The 27,123-nt window shown below is 43.7% G+C and overlaps 1 protein-coding gene across 7 annotated transcripts in view; it reads left to right on the top strand.

The window, feature by feature from the left end:
* Positions 1-23,749, top strand: part of DERL1 (derlin 1) — a 45,218-nt gene extending 21,469 nt beyond the window's left edge. For 3 of the 7 annotated variants that reach the window (XM_081498918.1, XM_081498913.1, XM_081498919.1), the window contains exons 2-8: positions 8,594-8,705; positions 12,647-12,711; positions 13,749-13,775; positions 14,348-14,443; positions 15,942-15,994; positions 17,436-17,546; positions 21,467-23,749. In XM_081498918.1, coding sequence (XP_081355044.1) covers positions 12,682-12,711; positions 13,749-13,775; positions 14,348-14,443; positions 15,942-15,994; positions 17,436-17,546; positions 21,467-21,605 — 456 coding nt within the window. In that variant the 5' untranslated portion in view covers positions 8,594-8,705; positions 12,647-12,681 and the 3' untranslated portion in view covers positions 21,606-23,749. Of the gene's footprint in view, positions 1-8,593; positions 8,706-12,646; positions 12,736-13,748; positions 13,776-14,316; positions 14,444-15,941; positions 15,995-17,435; positions 17,547-21,466 lie in introns of all 7 variants that reach the window. The other 4 variants (XM_081498915.1, XM_081498917.1, XM_081498916.1 and 1 more) reach the window with 4 other exon arrangements.
* Positions 23,750-27,123: the final 3,374 nt, after the last annotated feature.

Genomic DNA, 27,123 nt, shown 5'->3' with positions numbered 1-27,123 from the left:
TTTTACTCTAGACTTTTAAAACAAATCCATGTCCTGTCAGTCTTCTGCCCAGATCCTTTTAATGTCTTCTCAACTGATTGAATAAAGTTCAAGTCCTTTGGCCTGCAAGGCCCCCTACTGCCTCTCTGACCTCATCTCCTACTACTCTTCACCTCGTACATTAGGCTGCACAGTGGGATCCTTCCTGTTTCTTCAGCACCTAAATTCCATCCCTCCTCAGGACCTTTGCATGTGATGTTTCTCTGCTTGAGGACAATAAACATAGTTTACCTCCTTATCTCCTTCAAGTCTGCCCAAATGCCACCTTATTTGGGCATTTATGATTGCCCTACCTAAAATAGTGCCTTTCCTTCACTCTGTCTCCCTTACCCATAATTTTTCTTGCTGCATATCACCCCTTGATGTTCGTTAGCCTGCTTCCCTTCAGAGAATAAAACTCCATGAGCACCACTTGTCTTGTGTCCACTGTCTTTGTTACCTGGATCCGTGTTTGGCACATAGCAAGTGCTTGCTTATTGGTTGAATGCATGGAAGCAGTGCTGGGCACTAGGGGTAGAACAGTGAACAGGACAGCAGAGTCCCAGCTCTCATGGAGAAAGTAAGAGAGAGGCTTGCGATGGGGACTGTGATAGAGTATTCTAGAAAGACCTCAGTATGTTTGAACTGAAATCTGAAAGATGAGCCAGCTATGGGAAGATGTGGCTCTGAGGACAATATTGCAAGACGAAGAAATGATAAGTGAAAGGCTTAGAGGCAGGAATTAGAATCAGGAAGAAGACTGAATGGTTAGTACAGAGTCAGTGGGAGGGATGAGGATTAGTAGGGAGGACAGAGAGAGCCAGGGGTAAGTACAATAAAGCAAAGATGGAAAAGTAGGCTGGGGCTTGATCATATAGGGCTTTGTGGTTGAACTTTAATTTGAAGGCACTAGAAAAGGCAGAGCCTTTTGAGCAAAGGACTGAAATAATTGCCTTGGCTACTCGTTGGGGGGCAAAGGGAGGCCCTAGTAGCTAGCAGTTAAGAATCTGCGTGCAATGCAGGAGATGCGGGTTCGATCCCTGGGTAGGGAAGATCCCCTGGAGAAGGAAATGGCAACCCACTCCAGTATTCTTGCTGGGGAAATCCCATGGACAAAGAAGCCTGGCAGGCTACACAGTCCTTGGGGTCACAAGAGAGTCCCATACAACTTAGTGACTAAACAGCAGCTCTGTGGGATGGACTTGGTGTTGTGAATGGGGGCAAGGGAGGGCTAGGTAAAGGGACCAGAGAGATAAGTCAAGTTAGAAGGCAAGAGAGATGGTGGTTTGGATCAGGGTATCTGAGAAGATAGAAGTGGATAGGTTTGGGAGTTGGAGTGGACAAGATTGCAGCCTAATGGATATGAAGGGTGAATGGGTGAAGAAGCAGGACTTGGAGAGGTCACTATTTTCACAGGAGCAACTGAGTGGCTGGTGGAGCTCCTTTCTGAGATTGGGAGTATTTAGGGAGGCCGAGGTTTGGGGGTGGAGGAGGGTATGATAAATAGTTACATTTTGGCCATAGTAAGTCTAGAGATCCTGTAAGCATCCAGGTGACGTTCAGTAGGCAGTTGGGTATTAGAATACTATCTGAGTGTGCAGCCAGAATTGCATACTCTTTTCTATTTTGGTGAAATGTTTGTTGCCTGGGTGAATGCTGTGCACTTTGTGCCCTGTGGCATGTTAGGTAATGCGCAATGATCATAAATGATTGTAAATCGTAAATGGTCGTAAATGAGAAGGTCCTGATCAAAACTAGCTCTTCGGCTCTCCTTGCAAAACCTTGGTTACTTCTGTAGTCAGCTTAGTAAAAGCAAGTCTTTCCTAATAGACTGTGCCCAGTCGTTTCTGTTGTGTCCAACTCTTTGCAATCCCATGGACTGTAGCCCACCATGCTCCTCGTATCTCCTGCATTGGTAGGCGGATTCTTTACCACTAGTGCCATCTGGGAAGCCCTCTAATAGATTCCAGGTGTATAATGTTAAAAACGGTGAACTGATCAGAAAGGTCCTCCTTCATGTCACACTTTGCGTAGTTTTCCCACCTTCCTTGGGTTATTTCTTGTGGGCTTGTTGTCCTGAGAAGGGGGGGAAGCTGTTGGCAGGAGGCAGGACCGTGCACTGACGGCCCAGGTGTGGAGAGACCAGTATCTGTTCTTTCTGCTGCTCTGACTCCTGCTCTTTCTGGACAAGTTTAGCTTCCAGTCCCACCTGGAGGAGCTCATTTCAGCTGAAGCAGTTGAAGGAAAAACTGCATCTGAGAGACTGATGGATGGGGGCAAACAGCGTGTGATGTGCTTTCTGCAAGAGGCTCATTTTTTCCTTAAAAGCTACATCTTTGAACAACTTGGGGATGGTCGATTTAAAATTGTAAATTCATGTTGGAAGTGAAAAAGGTTACTTTTCCTCCTTATCTGTGGGTTTCCTGTGAGAAGCTTGTTGGTTTGGAACTCTTAACATCTGTAATGTTAGTTCCTTACTTTGGGTGGATGGAAAGGCATAGGTGTCTGTTAAGACTCATTGTACTGTTGTCCACATCATCCCTCACATCTCACACCCATCAATCAGCTAGCCTACGGGGATGAAATGGCTGAATATTGGTCCCTGATTAACTGGAAGAGAGATGGCAATTTGCTGCTGCCCCTGTGGTTTCTGAAATGTTTTTCAGGGCTCCCTGCATGGGGACGTTTCATTTCTTTGGGCAAAATAACATCACCGCCTTACATCTGTGTTGGCTTCTTCATAGTTTACCTCATTGAGCCCCCACAGTCATCCTGATGTCAGTGTTACCCCAGTTGATAGACAGCTGCCGTTCCAGTTTCTATTTTGGTGAGTTCCAGATAGTTGTCTTAACTCCTTTGCATAATATCTACCAAAATACACAGTGAAGTATTTAACAAAACATTTTTGAGCGTGATTTCTTTCTAACCAGGCATAGCAAATTATTGTTCCTTTTCTGTGAGAGTAGAAAGACTGGATTTCAAGTAGTTGAGTCATGGTCCCCAGGCCTGGCTCAGCCCCCTTGCTAGTGGCATGCCCCCAGGAAAGCTGTTTGTCCTTTTTGAACATCAATTTCTTCACTGGAAGTGTGTTAGTCTCTCAGTCATGTCTGACTCTTTGTGACCCCCATGCATTATATAGCCCAGCAGGATCCTGGAATCCTGGTGGCAAGGGAATTGCCAGGATATCCTTGCCAGGATTCCCCAGGCAAGAATACTGGAGTGGATTGCCATTTCCTTCTCCAGGGGATCTTCCTGACCCAGGAAGCGAACCTGGGTCTCCCACATTGCAGGCAGATTGTTTACTGTCTAAGCCACCAGGGAAGCCCTCTCTTCACTGAAAGGGGGGATAATTTAATACCATAAGTTAACTCTGTTGTCATTCCATTGATTATGACATGCTCCTTTAATATAATTTTTTGGAAGGGTAGGAAAGTACCAAGTACACTAAATGAATGTATTGATTATAAGGCACATCCTAATTTTGGAAACAAAAATGATTATCTTCACATTGAGGAAAAATGTTATCTACTTCATGCCTCTCTTATATAAAAACATGGAAAAATGTTTGTGAAGTGTCCAATAAATAGTCTGGTGGATAATCGATTAAAAAATAGTGCTTATTTTTACTTATTAGTCAATTCCTGCCACTGCTGCTTTCTCTCCTTGAGCAGTGATATTCTAATTTTAATTTGTAATTGAAATTGAAATGTAACTATGTAACTGCTGAATTATTTTCCTGTTCTTTTGGTCCTGTTAAAAGCATCCTGACTGGAAATGAGAAGGTACGAACTCTCAATTTTTCTTAATTTGTTTCCAGGAATAGTAAGAACCGGCACCAGCCAAATCAGTGTTAGGGCCTGTTGCTTATATTTGCCAAGCTTTCACTCTTGTTATCGCATTTAGCCTGATGACAGCAAGCCTAGCAGACTGACACCTGAGTGTGTTGGGAAAGAATTATATAGACACATAACTGGAAGGGGAATGAACTTCGTCTGGGGGCTGAACATAGAAGTAGCTTCAGGGTTTGGATTTGGAACTTTAGTGGCAAGTGTTGTGGTATGTACAGTTTTTAAATCTTTCCTTTGCAGTGCTGTCCACATTACATGGTTCTGCTGTGGTCTGTAGCTAAGGTTACCGATTAGCTCATAGCTTCATTTTAAACTTTTTGTTGAGTTACAGTATACAAGCAGGATATATATGGGCTTCCCTGGTGACTCAGCTGGTAAAAAGTCCACCTGCAATGTGGGAGACCTGGGTTCGTTCCCTGGGTTGGGAAGATTCCCTGGAGAAGGGAAAGGCTACCCACTCCAGTATTCTGGCTGGGAGACTTCCATGGACTCTCCATGGGGTCCAAAGAGTCAGACACAACTGAGCAACTTTCACTTTCACTTTCATATATATATAAAATAATTGCTGTATAGCTAGCAACCAGATCAAGACACAGAACATTGCCAGCATCCCCCAAAACCTTCCTGCCGCTCCCTTCTGGTCACTCTCATCTCCAGGGGTAACTACTGTCTTGACTTTTAATACTGTAGATGGTTTTTGCCAATTTTCTTAACTTTTCCATAAGTGAAATTACACAAATATTTATTTTTGTGTGTCTAGCCTCTTTTCAGCAGTTTTAGAGTCACTCACATTGTTGTATGTGGTTATAGATTGCTCATTCTTGTCTTGTTCCCTTGTGTGAACAAATCACCATTCATTTACCCTTTCTTCTGGTAACTTTTTTTTTGGGGAGTTCTAGCTTTGGCGGGGATGAAGAGTGAACACTTCTTGGTGAACATAAGTATACATATATACCTAGGAGTAGAATTGATGACTCCTAGTAGCTAGTTTAAAGTCCACAATTGAAATTGAGTGCCTTTCATTTGTTTTTCTTGCCTGTCTAGTATTCCCTCCCCCTGCCCCTACCCCCGCCAAAAAAAGGGAAAAGCTGGAGTTTGCTAATACCAGCATTTGGCACATGGCTGCTCTTCTTTCTTACTTGATGACACATGTAGAATTTTTTTTTTAGCTCCAAATCAACCAGTCCTTACTGTTTCAGAAAATTTTTTGTTTTTGATAGTTAAAAAAAAAAGAAACTGCCCTAGACTCTGGATGGCATTTGTAATGATTTCAGTAGCACATTGGCACATTGTTTGGGAGATTTTCATTCAGGGGTGGTTGAACTCAACATTCATCAGAAGTCACTGGACCAGTAGCTGACGCTGATGAACAGTGTCTGGTGTTTCTTTGAAGGCCTCTATGCCGGGGAGCACGTGGGCTTCTTTCTCTTGTTCAGTGAGGAACTCTGGGCATGATACCTCAACTCTAATGAGGGGCCTAGCTTTCCTCGTGAAAAGGTGAGTGATGATGCTTCCTGCCTTGGGGTTTCTGTGGAGTTAAAATAAGATGCTTGCCTGTAAATCCCATACCCTTTGCACTGCCCCTGGCTGCCGCTTAGGGATCAGGGGATCAGTGCAGGCTTTCTAGGGTTGAAAAAGTGCCTTTACCACTCCCAGCCCTGATAATAAAGCCATTTCCTTAACCTAACTGTCTCCATACCCATTAGAAGAGAGGAGGGCATTTAGTTGGGTACGTTGTTCAATGGGGATTTCAGAAATATATTACATTATGTCCTTCTGAAATGATGAACTATTTCCTGGTGTTTTCATATTGTAATTTTAAAGTAATACAAAGATAATTCCAAGTCCCTTAGATCAGTGAAAGCAAGTATAACTCAAGGGTAAGCTTAATGAACTGGGAAAAGAAGTGCAGTATTTTGACAGTCGCTGATTTCCAAAGCATAGGTGCACACAGTGGCTAAAAATAGTGTCGTGTCAGTGTTAATGAAAAATGTAGTCAGAAAAACCTGGAGGTTTCTTTTCCAAAATCAGGCCTGGAGTAATTTAGAAGAATGTGGGGGTAGATTAAAATGGGAATTTGTAAAAACCAGATCAGCACATGTCTTCTAAAAGATATTGTAATGATAGTACACCCACACAATATATATATATTTTTTTGGTAAAGCACCTTTTTCATCTACTTTCTTAATTGCAAGCTTTGACAAAATCTGTGAGTCAAGGAAGGAGAGCTGCTGCTGCTGCTAAGTCGCTTCAGTCGTGTCCGACTCTGTGCGAGTTTAGATGGCATAGACGGCAGCCCACCAGGCTCCCCTGTCCCTGGGATTCTCCAGGCAAGAACACTGGAGTGGGTTGCTATTTCTTTCTCCCATGTATGAAAGTGAAAAGTGAAAGTGAAGTCGCTCAGTCATGTCCGACTCCTAGCGACCCCATGGACTGCAGCCTACAAGGCTTCTCCGTCCATGGGATTTTCCAGGCAAGAGTACTGGAGTGAGGTGCCATTGCTTTCTCCGAAGGAAGGAGAGAATCAAAGACAAATGTCACAGGGTAGATGAAGATGCAAACTCAAAGGTCTAGACGTTTCCAAGGCCCCACGGTTTCCTAAGAGCCAAGGCCACAGCTCATTTGCTTCTGGTCTTTTACCCCCAGTGTTTTTCTGAAGCAGAAAGAGTGAATTTGTGGGCTTGCTCTCAGTTCACTTGAGGATTCTACAAGCAGGATAGTAGTACTGAAAATTTTTACCGATTTTAATTATACCTTATAATAATGATGTCATTTGTGAGAGGTGTTGTAAAAATAGGGGCTTAGTATCATAAACTCCGGAGTCTGGCTGTCTGGGACAAACTTTTCTTAGCTCTACCAATTATGAGCTATTGCTTAACCTTTTTTCATCTTGTTGCCTCATCTAGAAAATCCACCTCTTGAATTAGGGCGTGCACATGAACATAATAGCACTTTTTTTTTTTTTAAACCATTGACCAAAATGGATAAAACCAAAGAGGATATCATTCCTCTTTTACAATGGAAACTGAGGCTGAAGAGTGATAACATGTAAGCCCTGGCTGAAATCTCTTGTCTTTTCAAATCATTTCCAGGGCTCTTTCCGTCTGACTGTTCTGTTTCTGTGATGAAATTGTGAATAAACCCAAATGAATTTTAACCTGTTTTGTTTTACTGGTTTAAGCACAGGGTTGCTGGAAAGTGACTTTTCAGGGTCTGAAAAGTGCATTTTCCCCCACTGGGAATGAAGCTCAGAGAGTTACAGTCCTGTACTTGGAGAATGTGACCTGCCAGCCATGCCTGGTCAGGCCGCACAAGGAATGCCCAATGTTCCAGCCACACCCAGGTTATTAGCCGCACCCATTCATTTATTGTGCTCTTACAGTTCATTGGGAGTTTGTACTCATTTTTCTGAGACCAAAGTTCCCTTCCTTGTGCCCACTCTTGCTTCTTCGAACAGACTCCCCATTATTGAGACCTCCTTGATGTAGGGACCCCGTCTTTCATACTCGTGCAGTAAGACACACAGCCTTCAAGCCAAAAGCCAGCGTTATGTTGGCTTTTCCAAAAGTCTGGGAAGGCTGCCACCATCAACCACTACTATTTGATGTTCTAGAGGTGTTAGCCAGTAAATTGGACAAGAATAAGATACAAAATGTTATTTATGGGCTTCCCTGATAGCTCAGTTGGTAAAGAATCTGCCTGTAATGCAGGAGACCCCAGTTCGTTTCCTGGGTCAGGAAGATCCACTGGAGAAGGGATAGGTTACCCACTCCAGTATTCGTGGGCTTCCCTTGTGGCTTAGCTGGTAAAGAATCTGCCTGGAGTGCGGGAGAACTGGGTTCAATTCTGGGTTGAGCAGATCCCCTGGAGAAAGGAAAGACTATCTGCTTTCGTATTCTGGCCTGGAGAATTCCGTGAACTGTTTAGTCCATGGGGTCGCAAAGAGTCGGACATGACTGATCGACCTTCACTCAGAGTTGAGTACTTGGACTGCATTGGGAGCTCGGGGTCTTAGCCATGGGACCACCAGGGAAATCCTGATATTGTAATTCTGTTTTAAAATTTTTATTTATTTTTGGCCACAGTATTTGGAATCTTGGGCTTCTGGTGGCCCTAGTGGTGAAGAACCTGCCTGCTAATTAATGCAGGAGATGCAAGAGACGTTGGGTTGGGAAGATCACCTGGAGAAGGGCATGGCACCCCACTCCAGTATTCTTGCCTGGAGAATCCCATGGACAGAAGAGCCTGGCGGGCTGCAGTCCATGGGGTTACAAGTGTTGGACACGACTGAAGCCCTTAGCATGCAGTACACATTTGGGATCTTAGTTTCCCCTACCAGGGATTGGATCCATGCCCCCTTCAGTGGAAGCGCAGATTCTTAACCACTGGACCACCAGGGACGTGCCCTGTAATTCATTTGTGATAGGCATAGCTGGAAGCCTGTTCCTAGTAAGGATTACCCATATACTTCTGTTGTATTGATTGTTTTCAACTTGTCTAGTATTTATTGTTTGTTAAATGATGCCATCTTAACTCCATGGACTTGCAGGTTGATGGGACTGTAGCTGATAAAACTTTTCAGTTGTTTTCTTAAATTATATTGGTGATAGCTCTTATCATTGAGGAGGATGTTTTGCAAGGGTTAATTTTGTTTAGTTAAAAGAAAAAAAAACAAAAAACCTCAGCTTAGAGAAACTAACAGCTGTGTTTTATTTTGATCTGGACAGATTTGGAGGCCAGTCACTGCCACCTTTTACTTCCCTGTGGGTCCAGGCACTGGATTTCTTTATTTGGTCAATTTATACTTCTTATATCAGTACTCTACTCGACTTGAAACAGGTATGTTATCCCTGGCTTTTTTAAGTGTTGTTTTTGTCTATTTTGCTAATCCGTGTATTTACGTCCTGGAGGAATTTTGAGGGCAGTTAGCAGATATAACGAAATGACTCAGGGACTCCCTGGTGGACCAGTGGTTAGGATTGAGTGCTGCCATTGCCGGGGGCCCAGATTCAATCCCCAGTCAGGGAACTAAGATCCCACAAGCCACACAGTATGGCCAAGAAAAAAAAATAAATGGCATAATGATGTAGACATTCAGTAAGTAGTAACTGTGCCAGGACTCTACAAGGCACTTAGATTGTTTGATTTTTAATCCCCACAGGAGCACCGTGGAGTGTCAGCAGCAGCGTCTCCATTTTATAGGTGAAAAAGATAGAAGGACAGAAGTTTCCACATTTTGTTCATACCCTGTGTGGCTGGGTGGCATACCTCTCGCTTATCGTGACGTCTTCCTCGTTTCTGTCACACGGCAATCCCTGTTTTTTAAGGCCCAGTGGGGCTGAAGTGTGTACATCTCCTAAATTGGTGTTGAAAAACTCTACTTTATTGCAAGTAAAAGCCTAGACTTAGTCTTTGTAAATGAAACACTCAACTTTTTTTTTTAATTAATTTGTTTATTTTAATTGGAGGCTAATTACTTTACAATATTGTAGTGGTTTTTGCCATACATTGACACGAATCAGTCATGGGGAAACACTCAACTTTTAGAAAATATATAGCTAGGATTTATTTATCTTTTGCTATACTACGTTGCATGTGGGATCTTAGTCCCCCGACTAGGGCTTGAACCCAGGTCCTCTGCATTGGAAGTGTGGAGTCTTAACCACTGGACTGCCCAGGAAGTCCATAGAGGCATTTTTTAAAAAGTGTTTATTTATTTTGGCTGTGTTCGGTCTGAGCTGTGGAATGTGGGCTCTCTAGCTGTGGCACGTGGGCTTGGTTGCCCCACAGCGTGTAAGAACTTAGTTCCCTGACCAAGAATTGAACCCATGTCCCCCGAATTGGAAGGCAGATGCTCAACCACTAGACCACCAGGGAAGTCCCCTGAGAGGCGTTTTTAAAAACAACTTTATTGATCTATAATTATATACCATACACTTCCATTCGTTTAAGGTATATAACTCAATGGATATTCACAGAGCTGTGCAGTCATTGCTATAATCCATTTTAGAACATTTCATCACTGTAGCTGTTCCCCATTTCTATTCAGTCTCATTTCCCCTGACCCTGCTGCAGCCCTCAGGCAACCACTAACCTATGTTCTGCCTCTTTAGGTTTGCCTCTTAGGGAATTTCTTATAAATGGAATCATATAATCTGCAGTCTTTTGTGTGACTGGCTTCTTTCACATAACATGGTGTTTTCAAGGTTCTTCCATGTAGTATTTATGATTAGCACTTCATTCCTTTTTTTTAATTTTTAAAAATTATTAAAAAAAATTTATCTGGCTATACTGGGTCTTAGTTGCAGCCTTTGGGATCTTTAGTTGCGCCATTTGGGATCTAGTTCTCCAACCAGGGATGGAACAGGAGCTCCCTGCATTGGGAGCGCAGAGTCTTAATTGGGAGTCCAGTCTTCCTGGACCACGAGGGAAGTCCCTCTTCATTTCTTCTTATTGCCAAGTCAAGATGCTGTTATATGGATTTACCACATTTTGTTGTTCCATTCATCAGTTGATAGACATTTGACTTGTTTTCTCTTCTTTGCTGTTGTGAATAATGCTATACAAGCATTCATGTAGAGAGGAACTTTTGAGATCTTTCAATTTAACCCTCTTAATTCACAGACAAGAAAACAATGGTCTGGAGAGGTGGTGACATGCCCCACAAGTCACAAAGCCGTTTGAGAAACACAGCTAGGACTGGAACCCAGTTTACTGACCCCTGTCTACCTTCCACCATACAGTTTCAAGATAACATTGTGACAAAATGTTTGCCACCTGCATTTTTTCCTGCTTGGCTATTTTAAGTATCTAGCAGTGTTGGCTGGTTTATAAGGATTCTGATGTGAAACTAGAAGACTGCAATTTGAGGACCAGTTAATTTGTAAATTTCCAGTTGCAAGCTTGCCAAATAATATAGTACTGTAGTTTATGTAATTATGGTATTTTAAATATTCAATCTAAAGAATCCTTAGAAATCACAAAACCAAAACCACAGCAAAAGAAGCACAGCTGTTACTAGGATTTAGAAATTTTATGAAGAGTTTCAGCTCTGGTACATCATCCTGATCCCCTCCCATTAAGCATCCTTAAAACTGTGGCTAGAGTATGCCTTTGAGGTGGAGTGGGGGGTGGATAAGGAAAAGAGAAGAGACTTTTGCCTGAAATCTAGTTTCTTTTAGGTAGATTTTCTTTCTGCCTTCCTGATAACTTGTTAGGATTGTTATTGTTACTGTATTTTTGTCTATTTATTGGCTGCAGTGAGTCCTCATAGCTGCGCTTGGGCGAGCAGGGGCAACTTCGTTGTGGTGCGTGGGCTTCTCATTGCGGTGGCTTCTCTTGTTGCAGCCCACAGGCTCTAGAGCATGTGGATTCAATAGTTGTGGCACAGGCTTAGTTGCCCCACAGCACTTGGGATCTTCCCAGACCAGCGATCTAACCAGTGTCCCCTGTAGTGGTAGGCGGATTCCTTACTACTGGACCACCAGGGAAGCCCGATTTTATTTTTTAATTAAAAAATTTTAGACAGGTTTTAAAGGCTGGTTTCCATTTATAGTTATTACAAAATATTGACTACATTTCCCATGTTGTACAATACACCCTCGAGCCTTTTTTACACCTAGTAGTTTGTACCTTCTGCTCCTCAACTCCATGGTGTCCCCCCACAACTAATAACCACCAGTTTGTCCTCTACATCGGTGAGTCTGCTTCTCTTCTGTTATATTCACTAGTTTCTTGTATTTTTTAGCTTGTTAGGATTAGTTTTAAAAAGTGGACTCTGTATCATGTCATTGCGATGGGGTGTGGAGGGGAGGGGAAGTGGCTGAGATAGAGGGACCTTGCCCTCATTCAGTTCTTTTCTCTGCCCCTCTCCTAGTCTGCCAGCGGGAGGCATGAAGACCGTCCTTAGAAGGGAAAGCAGGGCTGATGTCCATTCTTCGGCCCAGTAATAAGACAGAGCCCAGTACGTGGTGTAGCGGAAAGAAGGCTTAACTAGTGGTTAGACTTCACTCTGCTTCTAAAAGCCACATGACTTTGGTCAGGTAGCTTTACTCCCTCATCTGTAAAAAGCAGGTATAGGTCTTATTCTCCCTCACTTGAGGGAGGAGGAGGAAGAATCAAGGCTGCAGAAAGGTGTGGCTTTCCACTACTCTCCCCACCATCGTTGTCCTTTGCTAGTGTATGAGCTCCTGGAAGATGGAGACGGAATTGTCTCAGTAAGCCCAGTGCCGGACTGAGAGGTAGTATGTGTGTGTGTTCAGTAATAACAACAACGGTAAGTACAGCCTCATTGTGGGGAGGAGTCACAACGGTAGGCAGTATGGACGTGATTCCTCCCGACAGAGCTTATGGTCAAATGAGTGAAGAAGGGATGAACTAGGCAATCACAAATGTGCCTCCATCTCGTGATGAGAGCTGAGAAGGAAAGGCCAGCCAGCAGGCTGTGAGCGGCTTTGGGGCATGGGGTCTCAGTAGCTTTGACCTGACTGTCCTCCCTTTGGATCTCTCCTGGCTCCTGCTAGTCGAGCAGAGCACGTTAACAGATTGGAACTCAGTCAGGAGGGCACAGATTAGCCTTGATACCTGGGTGACTTTACTTCAGGGCTTTGCTGCAGATGTGGTTTTAGGTTGTAAAAAAATGTTCTTTTGCTTCCAAGGAGTGATTTAAAAATATTCTCCTGTTTTTGCTTCCTCTATAGTTTTTTGCAATATTTCTCAACATTGAAGTTCCTTTGTTCTGAAATTCCGAACCATGACATTTGACTTATTTTTGTTTCCAGGAGCTTTTGATGGGAGGCCAGCAGACTATTTATTCATGCTCCTCTTCAACTGGATTTGCATCGTGGTATCCTTTCGTCTGTTATTTGGGGCCAGAAAAAACCAGTTTGGTTTTTTTTTTCAGGTTTGGGGAAATAGGCGGTAATCTGTAGAACATTTCCAATGGTAGTTATTTGCATCTTTATTTACTGTAGTTAATAATTAAGAATCATTAATGTTCTTTTCAATAGCGGTTGTAAATCACATAGCCCCAGAGTGATGCCTTCTCTTGCTGTTGTCTTTGTGGGGTTTTTCCACATTTGGTTGACTTTTATTACGGTTCCCTCTTCTCATTCCCAGTTCTCTGTGTTCTCGGGTATGACAACTTGTTGACTGCAGCACAAAGAGATTCCGTGCCATGAGACAGCTTTTGAAAGCTGCGGTCCTTATCAGAAAACTAATTTACAGCCAGCATCCTTTCCTGACTTTAGTGCCGTCTGGTAATTCAGTCCCTCTGTGAGGACCCGGCTCTGGGAGAGGACCCGGCGGGCCTCTCTGCTTGCTGTGTGTCAGCCGCGGTTGTCAGCAGCCTTTCGGCTTACGAACCTTCCCAGGTGGTGACGGCGGCAGAAGGGGCTTGTCAGCTCCAGCCCTGTGCAGAGTTGGTGAGCTCAGAATGGCTCTGGGGCTCAGCATCCACTGAAACCTGACCAAGCGCCTGGAAAGTGTGGCACTTGGCACGCCCTTTCCCCTCCTCTAAGGGAAGATAAAAAGCTTGTTTTGGACTTTACCTGTGCTGGGGAGCTCTGAATGAGAGTAGAAGCATTAGCTATTTCAGGGGGCAGAGGCCCCTCTATCTCCTAATTGCTGTTGCAAGGCACAGAGGACACAGGCGACCAAACTGATTCACGGGCCAGAGCAGTTAATTTCTACTATTTCTTCATCATTGGAGAGTCTAACCGCATGCTCACAATGAAGGTGATTAGATACCTTTGTGTTCTGGGGTGTTTTAAGCAACCTGAACTATAGAGAAGTGTTTTTCCATTCCGGAAACTGTAATGAAATGAACTTTTATTAGGTGTGGAATGCTCTATTTGTGTCTGATCTTTAACTTGACAAACCAAGATTACTGGCTTGGCAATGGATATGCAGGTATGTGTTCCTTGAAACTGTTTGCCCTTTCATATGTTTCAAATTTACTGTTATTGGCCTTTGACAGAAGTTTAAACTTTGAAAGAAGTTTAAATTGCATTAAATTGCATTAATTATATGGTATTTTGAAGATTCTAATGTGAGTTACCTAAATCATTCCTTTCCTTGCTCATTTCTGACTTCTTTATTATGTGTGAACGTTGAGAAGGATGGTTATCCTGTATTTTCTGTGCATGTACGTGGATGTGTATTTTTTAAAAATTGAGACTACACCATGAGTAAAACTTTTTGCATGCTTTTTTCAAGTAACAAAACTTGACCCTGGTATTTCTGAATCTATCCCAAATAATGTAATTGTATTTTATTAGAGGATTTTAAAGCATGCATTGCATGTTTAAGTAAAAGGGCCAATTTATAATTGTGGTGAGTGGAATTTCTTTTCTGCATTTTGAATGCATTTTGAATAGCCATGTGAGAATTTATTTGGAGGAGAGAGGTTAAAAACAAAAAAGATGTATTCACGCTAAGCCTCTATTTTTAGCCTTGTCTTTACATGTTCGCTTCTTTTGCAGTTGCTGATGATTCCTCTGATCATGTCAGTACTTTACGTCTGGGCCCAGCTGAATCGAGACATGATTGTGTCATTTTGGTTTGGAACACGATTTAAGGTACTCTTACCTAGTTGGAAAAATTGCCTTTTCGTCCGTCTCTGCAGAGATCTCACTCTTCCGCCCAGAGGTGTACTTTCTGACATGTCCGGCAGAGGTCACTGCAGAGCAGCAAGCCATCGGCAGGCCCCTTCTCCCCTCCTTAGCTCCCCTGGCATTCTTTAGCCAACCCCGCTTCCTTTGCTGACCTCACTCCCTCTGGACCTCAGGCCCCTCAGGCGTGTGCCCTGAGTGATCTCGTGGATGTGAGTGTGGTAGAGGGAGGGAAGGAAGGATACTCAGATGGAGCCCTCCTTTTAAAAATCGCTTCTTATCCTTCCCCTGTTAGGTATTTTACACTTAAGCTGAAACAGATTGGTTTTTTGCCCCCCAACACTTCCCTTTGTGCCTTCTCTCACAATTTTCCATCTGTAACGTTGTTTTGATTCTTCGTGTAAATCCTGCCCATTCTTAATCTGAGTTGGGACTGAATGTATTTCTTCCTCTCCTGCCTGGAATTGGTCTTGCCTTTGGGCTTCTGAAATATTTTGTGTTCTTCTCACAGCCCTTACCACATTCTGCCTTCAAGTTATTGATATGTAACCCTTTCTTTCCCAGTTCGTGATATTTTTGTAACTCCTTTAGCTCTTAAGTATGATGTCTTGACTCTGTTAAGTGGTGTTAACTTCAAGTAAAGAGACCGCCGGATATATCTCCAGCCAAGACGAGTTTACTGGGGACCGATACAGAGCTGCATTTCGGGGTCTATAGCCATGGCAAGCCACATCCTAGTCCCTGCAGCCAGTGGTAGGAGAGTGCTTTTAATAGAGAGAGGAAAAGGAAGTCAGGAGGGCTGTGATAAACAAAGCTTTTCATTGGCTGAGTCCTTATAAGGAAAGAAGTCTGTCTTCTTCCTGTTGGGCTCAGCTGTTGAAACAGGATGTGAGAGCTCCCCCTTCTGGTCTCCCAGCCCTACTTAATTGAGGTTTCTGTTTATAAATTTTTCACAGGGGCTCAAATGTTGAATGCGTCTGGAGAGCTGTCTTATTTGGGAGAGTATTCAAGATACTGATGTATAATTTGATAAGGATTCAAACTAACATCGTGAAACGTGTAAAAGGAGAACCTAAAACAATGAGGTGTTTTATAGTTAATTGGTAACAATTTGCTGGCTGGAGCCTTCCTGTGAATCTATTATGGACCATTTTTTTATTAGCATCCACAGGACATTCATCTCCTTTCTAAAGCTATTTGTTATAATTCAGCAGGTCATGTATTGCATCTGAAAACTATGAGCAAAGTACTGTGTTTCTAGTTGCTAACATATGAATAAGTATAATTTTAGATGGGAAGTTTCAAGTATACTAGGAGTGATGCTAGATTGAGCTAAGGAATTTTTGCAGTGACTTGCCAAAGGATGTGGAAAGCCCTTGTCAGGGCAACCTTACCCAGTTCAGCCCCCTGGCAACTGTATCCTCTGCAGATATAGTTATTCATGTTTCTGTATATTCTCTCCTAGGCTTGTTATTTACCTTGGGTTATCCTTGGATTCAACTATATCATTGGAGGCTCGTAAGTGATAGTAGATTTATTTAATTTCAAATTAACCCTTGGAAGATTTCCATTATTCTTTGTCTTCCTTCCCTAATCTTTGTAACACTTTGAAGAATCTCAGCATTGATGATGCTTTTGAAATAATTTCATTTTGGTGTAATTGATTAAAATTGCAGGACTTTAAGCACATTTAGCACTGAGTGGTTTTTTGTTGCTGTTAGTTTGTTGTCATAGAATAGTTTCCATATATGTGTTTTTGCATAAATATTTATTTCTGGATTCACTGTCCAGATTGAGCAAGTATAGACCTAATTTTATCTGAACTGACTCCTCTGTGCATAAAATTCATGATTTTATTTTTAAGGCATTTCCAAAACGTCTTGGAAACTGCTTACCAGTCACAGGAACACACAGTTTCTCAGATGGGAAGTTTTGTCAGTGGTTTGATAGTACGAAAGTTTGGGCCAAACAGGGTCAAATTTCTAGTCTGGAATTAGACCTGAGGCTTAGGAAAACCTTGAAAGGATCCATTCAGAATTGTAGAAGGAGGATTTCAAGATGCAGCTCTTCTAAGAGCTCCCGTTTCTTATACACTTCAAAATATTTTTGATATTTCAAAACAGATTTTGATAGTACTAGTTCTTAACATGATGACGTCTTTGCTCTATGGGGTTCTAACTTCTGCTGCGTATCCCTAGGCAGAAGGGAATGAATTGGGTAAATAGACTCTGTTTAGAGCAGAGCAAGTCCTGGGCTTTGGTCTGGGAGCAGTTGAAGACGTTGATCGGTCCCTAACAGAAATGATGTTGCAGGTAGAGACAGAGAAGGATATGTAACAGTAAGAGTGGACCTGTAAAACCTTAAAGTGGCCTGTATGTCAGCCATGGGAAAACTGAAGAAGGGCCATGTTTATTTTAGGATTACAAGGTGAAGGTCAGCTTTCCAGAGTGATCTCTGTGGTGTCTTACAGTCAAGGACACAAGAGCGAGGGAGATGTGATCCGTGGCTCCAGGAACAGGGGGAGCAGACATTTTTCATCCTTGCTCCTGTGCCTCTTTCTTGCCAGCCTTCAAATATGCCCCCGTTTTGCAGATATGGTGTTTGTGACTGAAAGCGTTCAGAAGCTTGCAACTTTCCCCTACCCCCCACACCTTCCTGAGGCAGGAAAGTAACAAAAACAATGTTTTGAGAATGGGCTGGGGCTTGAAAGAGATGTCAGAGAGGCTGCTGGCCTTGAAGAGCCCAGACACCATTGGTTCAGGAGGACCGATTTCACTTCTCATTCAGAATGTGCGCGCCCCTCAGACTGCACAGGGCTCACTATTGAGCTGTCACAGACTCCCAGGGGCCAGAAATGAGCTGCCACGAGGGATCTCTTCCCTCTGCTATTAGTTAAAACTTGCTGCGGCTCACTTTACTGCTTGAATGTCTTCAAACTCATTTGGCTCTCTGTTTGCAGGGTCATCAATGAGCTAATTGGAAATCTTGTCGGACATCTTTATTTCTTCCTCATGTTCAGATACCCGATGGACTTGGGAGGAAGGAATTTTCTATCCACGCCTCAGTTTTTGTAAGTGCATCTACCCCCTCTCGTTTGACAGTCCCCATGTTCGTCTGCCTCCCGATAAAGACTCGGTGAGGGGTGGGAGTTCCCTCTTTGTCTGATGGAGGAAGGGTGAGCCAGCCAGGGACTTGCCCTGGTCACTCCAAGCTGAGGCCTGCTCTTCTCCTGGAGCCTTCTTCTCCCTGTCAAACCCTGAAAGGGCCTGTACGTCAGCCATGGGAAAAGTGAAGAAGGGCTGTGTTTATTTTAGGATTACAATGTGAAGGTCAGCTTTCCAGAGTGACCTCTGTGGTGTCTTACAGTCAAGGACACGAGGTGAGGGGGCCATGACCCACGGCTCCCTGTGATGCCTGAATCCAGGCTCCAGGAGGAGAACAGGGAGCTGTGGGCTCTGTCGAGCGGGCGGGGCGCTCGTGTGTGGCTCCAATGTGAGCCTCAGGGGGCCAGGGTGACAGAGGTACCAGTTTTACCCAAGATTTCAGCTGAGGAAGGGGTAAGAGGGTAAGTAGGTTCATCGGTTAGCAGTTTAAAACATTTTTATATTTAGTATCATAGACTAGAATGTTTAAAGGGCTTTTCAATGTTAAAACGAGAGACTGGAGGCTTGTGTCCTGCCGCCTGTTCTTTCTGTTTGCAGGGCGTACTTAGTGAGGAGGCTGAGGGCCCAGCTTTGGTTTGGAGGCAGACTTGGATCAGGGTCCCATTCCCCTCATCGACCAGTTTGGATATTGGGAAAGTGACTGAGTAAATTCTCCCCAGCTTTCTTTCGAGTCTGTGAGTTGAGGGGTGGCCCCGTCTCACAGGATGGCCGGAAGTGGGGTTCACCCTCGCCAGCACAGTAGTGGGTGCTCTCAGCCTTACTCCTGAAGTTGGGGCGGGGAGAGGGGGTGGGATTCTGATGCACCCTCCCACCCCCTCAGAGATGCTGACACGCTTAAGTGTGTAAGCAGTGTGACCGACCTGTCAGGGAAGCAAATGGCTGTTGGAGAAGGGACCAGTAAAATCGCCATCTGGTGTCGCAGCCGGCCTGACAGTCACTCCTGATCTCTGGTTGGGCATATGCGGTGATAGCTTGCACTTAGAAGCTTAAAAAAAAAAAAAGCAAAAACACCCGTTTCATATCTTGCTCATTTTAATGTTTTGCAGTTTGCCATTCTTCCAAGGGGTCAGTGAGGGCAGTCAAACTTGAGTACCTCCTCCTACCCCTCACTTTCATAGGTTAGAGGAAGGTATTTGAAAGTCCTTCATTGTGAAGTATACAGAGAAGTACACTATTGTTGTGTATGTGTGTCTTTTTCTTCATTCCCCACCCCCCCTTCATTAAGAGCATGAAAAGAAACTTGTTTCTCTTCTGAGTCTTGAGTTGCCTTTAGGCTAAAAAAAAAAAAACGGATGACCAATCTGCTTTCTAATTATCAAAGGATACATTAACAGCAGGCTTGGATTTTTAATCTAGGTTTATCAAGTCTGATGGCAGATGCATCATTAAAAAAAAAAAGAACTTGTTGCTTTGGGGGGCAGCCAAGAGTTATTTTACTTTAAACGACCATATTCTGATTTAATATCTTGGAGACATTTCTCAGTTGTAGGCAACAACATGTGTGAGATTCTAGTGGCAAAACCAACAGCCCACTGGAGCCTGCCTTCCTCGTGAGTTTTCCCTGTCGGTGGAAGCCCTTCTGTGAAATTTTGCATAAAGATCAGATGACAAAATGTAGCTCCTTGCAGAAGCAGTAACTGCTTTGAAATTATCATAAATCTTTGTTGATTATGTATAATTGGGTGTCTTTTTATACTAATTACTTGCATTTAATTTCACTATCTGTTTAAGCAGTGGCGATGGCTTCCATATTGTCTCAGAGTCAGAAGCAAAGCAAGACAGCCCTGGCGTTGCCTTTTTTAAGTCTTCCAATTTATTATGTACTTTGGAGGAATGTTATTTGTGCCAGAACGTTATGAATGTTGGGAAACCAGTGCTTGGAAATACATGTTGATTTAATGATCAAGCTGAATTTGTTTAAAAGGGAAGATGTGAATTATAGAATTCTAAGACGTATCACTGTTTTGCATTCTGCTTAGAAAAGTAGACAGGGACTTCCCTAGCAGTCCAGTGGTTAAGAAAACACTTCCACTGCAGGCGGCAGGGCTTCGATCCCTGATTGGGGAACCAAGATCCCACATGCTGAGAGTTATGGCCAAAAAAAAAAAAAAAAAAGACAGACCCTCTTCTGTTATTTTTATTTTTACAAGGGGTTTAATTGTCTTTTTGGAGAGGGAGTGTGCAGCTGGCAGGGTTGATGTATCACGATCTGAGGACTTTGGTCACTAACTGCTGTCATCTGAATCAAACACTGTGTATCCTATGAATGGCGTGGGGTGCAGGCTGTGGGATGGGGTATGAGCTCCAGAGTCAGGCTGCCTGGGTTTGAATCCTGCCTGTCACTTCAGAAGAGCTCGACTCAATTCTGCCTCAGTTTTCCCATCTGTAAAATGGGGTAATAATAGTACCTGTTGTAGGGCAGTTGTGAAGATGAGATGCATTTTTAAACAAGCAGTGCCCAGTGTGAGGGAAATGCTTTATGATAAAGTTGAGCTCCGCAGGCTTGTTGCTGTGGGCAAGTCACCCCTTGTGGTTTGATCTTGGTGCCAAGTGAAAGTGAAGTCGCTCGATCGTGTTCGCTCTTTGTGACCCATGGACTGTAGCCTACCAGTCTCCTCAATTCATGGAATTTTCCAGGCACGAGTACTGGAGTGGGTTGCCATTTCCATCTCCAGGGGATCTTTCCAACCCAGGGATTGAACCCGGGTCTCCCTCATTGCAGGCTGACGCTTTACCATCTGAGCCACCAGGGAAGCCCTTGGTGCCATGAGGGGTTTTAAAATGGGTATCAGATCACAGTCTCTGTGCTTCAAGCCAAAAATTAAACCATCAGGATCCGATAAGTGGAACAGGTGAAAATAGATGCTCAGTTGACTAATAATCAAGGAAAGGAAATAGTTGGAAAAACTGCTGAGAACATAGAGTCCTGGGTTTATATTTTCTTAGCTGTTCTGTGACTCTGAATTTATTAATTTGTAAGTTGGGAAATCAGCTAACCTTTTTGGGCCTCAGCTTTCCCACCATCAATGAGATGGAAAGAATGCAGTTGAAGGACACACAGTGAATGAACTTGAAAACATGCCCAAACTCCCAAGACAGAAAGCTGCTTTTTCCACTGTCTCTTGATGGACACGAAGAACCCAGTCGCATCATGGAGATCCCATGAGGTGCTCAGACACACTGGTTGCGGATTTGTCCTTGGAACTTTCTTTGAGCAAGCTAGCTCTATATTTATATAAACCAAAATGCTTTATAGATGGTTCTTTCTGGTTGCTGGGCTTGTGGGTGTCAATATTTTTGTTTCCATACTTACTGTTCCCACGTAAATTGCTTTTGTAATCAGGAAAAAAAATTTATAGAGTGTAAAGTTAGTGTGAAACCTTAGTTAAAAAAAATCATAAAAAGCGAGTGCCTTCTGTGGTCAGGGCATGGAGCTAATAAGTGCTGAAAGGATGCCTCACGTGGGTGCTCGCTCAGTCGTGTCCGACTCTTTGTGACCCTTTGGACTGTAGCCCACCACTCTCCTCTGTCCACGGGATTCTCCAGGCAAGAATACTGGAGCGGGTTGCCATTTCCTTCTCCGGGGGATCTTCCTGACCCAGGGATCGAATCTGTGGCTCCTGCATTGCAGGTGAATTCTTTACCCGCTGAGCCATCAGACAAAGTTAAATAAGACATTGTCCTCAGCCTCTCCATGGCCACAGATGAATGTAATTCGATGTGACAGATGCCATGGGAACCCCCGAAAGGGAGATAAGGATGGACAACTACGTGGAAATGGCTTTGTGGTTTTCTCTCATTTTGTGTCTCGTCCACTCTGCTCCAGGTACCGTTGGCTACCCAGCAGGAGAGGAGGGGTGTCGGGGTTTGGCGTGCCCCCAGCTAGCATGAGGCGAGCAGCCGATCAGAACGGCGGAGGCGGTCGACACAACTGGGGCCAGGGCTTTCGGCTTGGGGACCAGTGAAGGAGCGGCCTCCGGCCTGCCCACCAGCCTCAGATGACGTTTCCTCCCAGTGCGGGGTGACCTTCACCACCGAGTTCTAGCTGATGCTGTTGGATCTGACCCACATTGAATGTAGTCTTTCAGAACAAGACACCAGTTTTTTAAGTCCTGGAGGAAAAAAAAAAGTGTTCCTCGAGTCTCATGATTCTCATTCAAGTCCTTACTGCTAAGAAGAACAAATTATCAACTGTGCAAATTTCAGAAATAGCCGTATTACCATTATTATCACTATTATTTTTGATGTCTTTTCTTCCTTTTCCATCTGAGTAATGGGTTTTGGCAGGTTCGGCTCTGCCGGCAGCAAGCTGGGTGTCTGGCGTTGGGTCAGCAGACGCCTGTGTACTGGGCTCTTACCTCTTCCTCGCACACACGTCTCCTTCCTCCTTTTCCCCTCCCCCACACTCCCAGCTAGAGGAGTCTGCCCGTAAAATGGTTCTGCCTCTGACCAGCTCTCTTTATTTATTGACCTTTGCCACAGCTTGGCCATAGAGACCTGTTCACGACGTTTCGCAGTGGCAGAACCATAACCCCAGGGCAGAAGGCAGAGCAGTGGACGAAGAGCTTCCTCGGCCTTTGGAATTGCCGTGACCTGCTGTCAGTTGTTACCGTTTGCCACCTCATCAGCTATTTTGATTAAAAAAGAAGCACCTCTGAGTCAGTGAGGACTCCAGATTGGTATTAATGAGGCATGAGAGTCATTGCTAGGCGTTTTTTTATCCTAAGTTAAGTGATCAAAACTCTAGTGGAGTTGCACCTTTCATAGGGGCTGGGTTTAACCAGGGGTAGGCATCTTGTGTAGGATGCTGTGTGTACCCAGAGTAGTGGATTTGCATTGTGCTAGAAAATCCCAGCTCACATTAGCCACAGGGAGAAGCTCTCTTGGAAAGATACCTGGTCATTGATTCTACTTTGTTCTCATTTTAAGTATATGTTTATTGAGTAGAGTGGAGGGGAGAACTTTAAACCCTATTTAAGTTATCTTTTTTTGTGTGGGGGGGTAAATGAGCCCCCCATCTTCACCCCCATGGCCATATGCTTCAGTTAGTTGTGAGGAGGATGCAGCTCCTTGTATGTAGATCTTATTTCAGGAGGTGTTATAAGCACATCTAAATGAATCACAGAATTCTGGGTTGTAATGGCTTTAGACTCATCTGTGTTTGAAGGGCTTTTTAATTTTGAGTCATGAAGGTACATCAGACCAACTTCAACACCCACAAGTCTTTTTTTTTTTTCCCTTCCAGGTGGGCTTTTTCCATCAGAGCTAGGCTTGTCACCAGATAGTTTTTTTTTTTAAGGCTGTGATGTTTCGCACAGTTTTCTTGTTTTATATTTTTATTCTGAAAGTAAACTGCTAGGAGCAGTGCTGAGTGGCTGCCTTACTCCAAGTCAGCTGAAAAGGCTCTGAACATTTGCCCAGTGGTTCTCTATCGGAAGCACTGTGCACTGGCAGGATGACTTTTTGCCCCACTCTGAAGCAGTGATGTGTGTTATTCTAGGAAATGGCAATTTGAAAACAGCTCCTCGGTTTTCATGAGGTTTGTTTGTGTGTACCTCTCCGTATTTAATTTATATGGTAAAATAGGAGACGGGGAGAATATGAGCCCCAGCTGTCATGTGTTCTGCTGTTGACCTGTGGCCACAATAAAATTTACTTGTGAAATTTTAAAAGCCCTTCTTCCTATTATGTCGCCCTTGCACCCACCAAGCAGGAGTGGAGACTCAGTGTGTGTGTGTGTGTGTGTAAGAAGAATCTCATGGTAAGTGAGCTAGTTTCCTGCACGCCCTCTCCGAAGCTCAAATGCCCAAGAGCAAGAGTCTTTCTGAAGGTTCCAAGTATTGTTCAGAATTCTTCAAGGCCAAGTGTTCATTACATTCTTCCTTTCAAGCAAATTTAAGAAGCTGATAATCTTACTAATTTTTGTCTGGATTACCTCTCGGAATAATTTTTGCTATGCAAGCTATTTGAGATTTGATTTGGCAAGGCAAGACATGGCAGTGGATTCTCTTTGTGAAAGGAAAAAGAAATCCTAATTTTGTATAGAGATTCCTTTTTTGTAACTAATCTTTTTATTGGTAAAAACTGTAAATTAAAATGTACAACTTGATGGTCGTCTGTCTTAAGTTTCCGTATCACTGTTTGCTGCCTCTTCTAGGTGGGATGTAGTTTATGTAGCCAGTCATCTCTTGGTGTCCAGTGTGTGTTGCTGTGATAGCGACACAGCAAGCATTTTTGTAGCTACTTTCATTTACGTGCTGGAAAATACCTGTAGAATTCATTCTTGGAAGCAGGGTTTATAGGTTTTCATTATAGTGAAGCAGGACGGGGCTTCCCTGGTGGCTCATGGTAAAGAGTCTGCCTGCCAATGTAGAAGACATGGGTTCAGTCCCTCATCAGGGAAGATCCCACATGCCACAGAGCAGCTAAACCCATCCACCACAATTACTGAGCCTGTGCTCTATAGTGCTATATAGAGCCCAGGAACCACAACTATTGAACCTATGTGCTGCAGCTACTGAAAGCTGCGTGTCCTAGAGCCTGTACTCCACAATATGAAGCCACCATGATGAGATGCCATGTACAGCAACAAAGAGGAGTCCCTGCTTGCCACAACTAGAGAAAAGCCTGCACAGCAACGAAGACCTAGCAGAGCCATAAATAAAACTAGATATAAAAAAGTAATGAAGCAGCATGCTTCAGAACATTGGATCAGGGGTTATATCTGATTGTAGTATGCTTTATAGCATTTCTGTCACCTCCACTCATGTGTCTGGGTCTTGGAACTAGACAGAATTCGCTTAATTCTCTTAATGTGAAACAACCCACGGACCGTTCTGGAACCATCCAAGTGTAGCCCAGGTCTTACGTGGGCCCTCTTCCTTCGTCAGAAGTTGGATGATGGGAAGGAGCAGGGCTGTGTCTCCCCGTCTTCTGGTACTGGAGAAAGGCCGAAAAAATAGAAACGGCTTGACTTGTTTTGGAGGACAGCACATTGCCGGTATCACCATGTGCTAAGCTAGTTAGTCCCTCAGTCAAGTCCCAACTTTCTGCTTCCCCATGGACTGTAGCCCACCAGGCTCATCAGTCCTTGGAATTCTCCAGGCTTGAGTGGTTGCCATTTCCTTCTCCAGGGGATCTTCCTGACCTCGGGATCGAAGCTGGATCTCCTGCATTACACGCAGATTCTTTACCGTCTGAGCCACCAGGGAAGCCTGGTGTGCTGAGCTACCTTTGGAGTAACACTAATGTAATAAGTGAGGCTGCAGCTGCTAACAGTGGCATCTGCAGTCTGCTGTTCATGAGATCCTGGCTCCTTTGAAATTTTCAACATTAACTTCATAACAAAGCTTAACTTTTGGAAAAATTTACTCCTTTCTGTACTGTTAGTATCTTGAAAATCTGGGCTGAGAACATAGTCTTCCTGGCCGTTTGTCTGCTTTCCATAATGGCTCTGGTGATTCTAATTGGAACTGGAGGGAATGTCACGTCATATAATTCCTTCCATGTATGGGTTACACCCAGAATACTTTCCACACATTCCTCTTATTTTCCCACCTCTGTTCCTTAGGGTAGAATCCCATTTTCTGCAGCACACCTGGGTATTGACCATTCATGTGACAGGTACTTCACAAATAATTTCATCCTCCAATCTTTGGTTTCCAATCCAGCTATATGTGAAAATCACTTGGGGCTTTTGAAAAAGCCAGATTTCTTGCTTCATTCTCATTCTGCATCTTTTTTCAATTTCCTGATGGGACTCCCTGGTGGCTCAGTGGTAAAGAATTGCCTGCCAGTGCAGGAGACGTGGGTTTGATCCCTGGTCCGGGAAGATCCCACATGCCGTGGAGCAGCTAAACCTGTGTGCCACAGCTGTTCAGCCTGTGCTTTAGAGCCCAAGAGCAACAACTATTGAGTCCACATGCTGCAGCTACTGAAGCCCATTGCTCCTCGAAGCCTGTGCTCTGCAACTAGAGAAGCCATTGCAATGAAAAGCCTGCACACTGCAATGGAGAACCTGCACAGCCAAAAATAAAAAATAAAATTATAAATACATAAATTTCCCGGTGATTCTGATATTCAGCTGGTTTGGGAATCAATGTTTAAACCCACTTGTGAAGTAGGTAGTAGTATCACCATTTCCCAAGTAAGGAAACTTAAGAGAGGTTAAGTCACTTAAGAGAGATTAAGTCATTTAAGAGCAAGCAGCTAGAAGGTACCAAAGATTAGATATGAACTCAACTTTGAGTTAAGACCTCAGAGGCTGCTTTGCAGTTGAGGAAGCCAAAGTCTAGAATTTGGTATCAAGTAGCAAAAAAAGATTCTTTTCTTGCCAGGTTGAAGGCAGGCCAACACAGTAGGAAATATTAATTGAATGTATAAATTATCATCCTTGGGGGGAATTGCCTTGTAGCCTGGAAAGAAAAAAATTATATTAAAAAATTAATATAGTGTAATAAATATACCAATCAATCCTAAAGGAAATCAACCCTGAATATTCATTGGAAGGACTGATGCCGAAGCTGAAATTCCAGTATTTTGGCCACCTGATGTGAAGAACTGACTCATTGGAGAAGACCCTGATGCTGGGAAAGATTGAAGGCAGGAGGAGAAGGGGACAACAGAGGATGAGATGGTTGGATGGCATCACCGACTCAATGGACATGAGTTTGAGCAAACTCCAGGAGATGGTGTAGGACAGGGAAGCTGGGAGTGCTACAGTCCATGGGGTCTCAGGGAGTCGGACACGACTGAGTGACTGAACAACAAAATAGTGTCTATTGAGTAGTGACTGGGCAGGTGCAAACAGGACCTGATCTCTGTCTTCACAGCATTTTCTTTGCCCTGAGGCAGACAGCCTGGCCTGTTGTACGTACTTATGTATTTGCTGAATAGGTGAATACAAATTATAATACAACTGGATAAGATGCTAGAATAGAAATAAGTAGAAGGAATTGTATTGGATGGAGGGGTTAGGTCTTGAAAAATGGATGGGAAATTCCAGGCTGAGAAGAACAAATGGGCAGTGAGAACCACTGAAAGATTTTCACGTTTGTTCCTTTAAAATGATTGTCTGAAGTACCAGGAGTGGGAGAAAGGGCTGGAGAGAGGAGCAACTGAGGGTCAGATGACTGAGTTTTGAGTTGGTTGCTGTGGTGCAGATCCAAGGTCATGGGTAGGTATGAGGTTGGCCTGAACCAAAGACATGGGATTAGGGGCTGGACTAGGGAGACCTCCTTGAGGGAACTGCTGGAATTTAGTGAGGAAGAAGAGGCCTTGTGAGCACCGTTTCCATCGGGACTCAAGGTAAGTTTTCCATAGAAACAGGTTGCCTGGTTAAAATGCTATATATGGTGCAGCATGTTGCAGATAATTGGGTGATAGTGGACCAACTTGGAAACCTAGCCACTATTTGTAAGTGTATTTCTGCAGAAAAAGAAATGAGCTCTAAACCCATGGACTTGAAAACAAACTTTTAGAACA

The sequence above is a fragment of the Giraffa tippelskirchi genome, chromosome 6 (assembly GCF_054371585.1).
Source record: "Giraffa tippelskirchi isolate mGirTip1 chromosome 6, T2T-mGirTip1v1.2.pri, whole genome shotgun sequence".
NCBI lineage: Eukaryota > Metazoa > Chordata > Mammalia > Artiodactyla > Giraffidae > Giraffa > Giraffa tippelskirchi.
The sequence above is the reverse complement of the archived record's forward strand: the minus strand, read 5'-3'. Positions and strand labels throughout refer to the sequence as shown.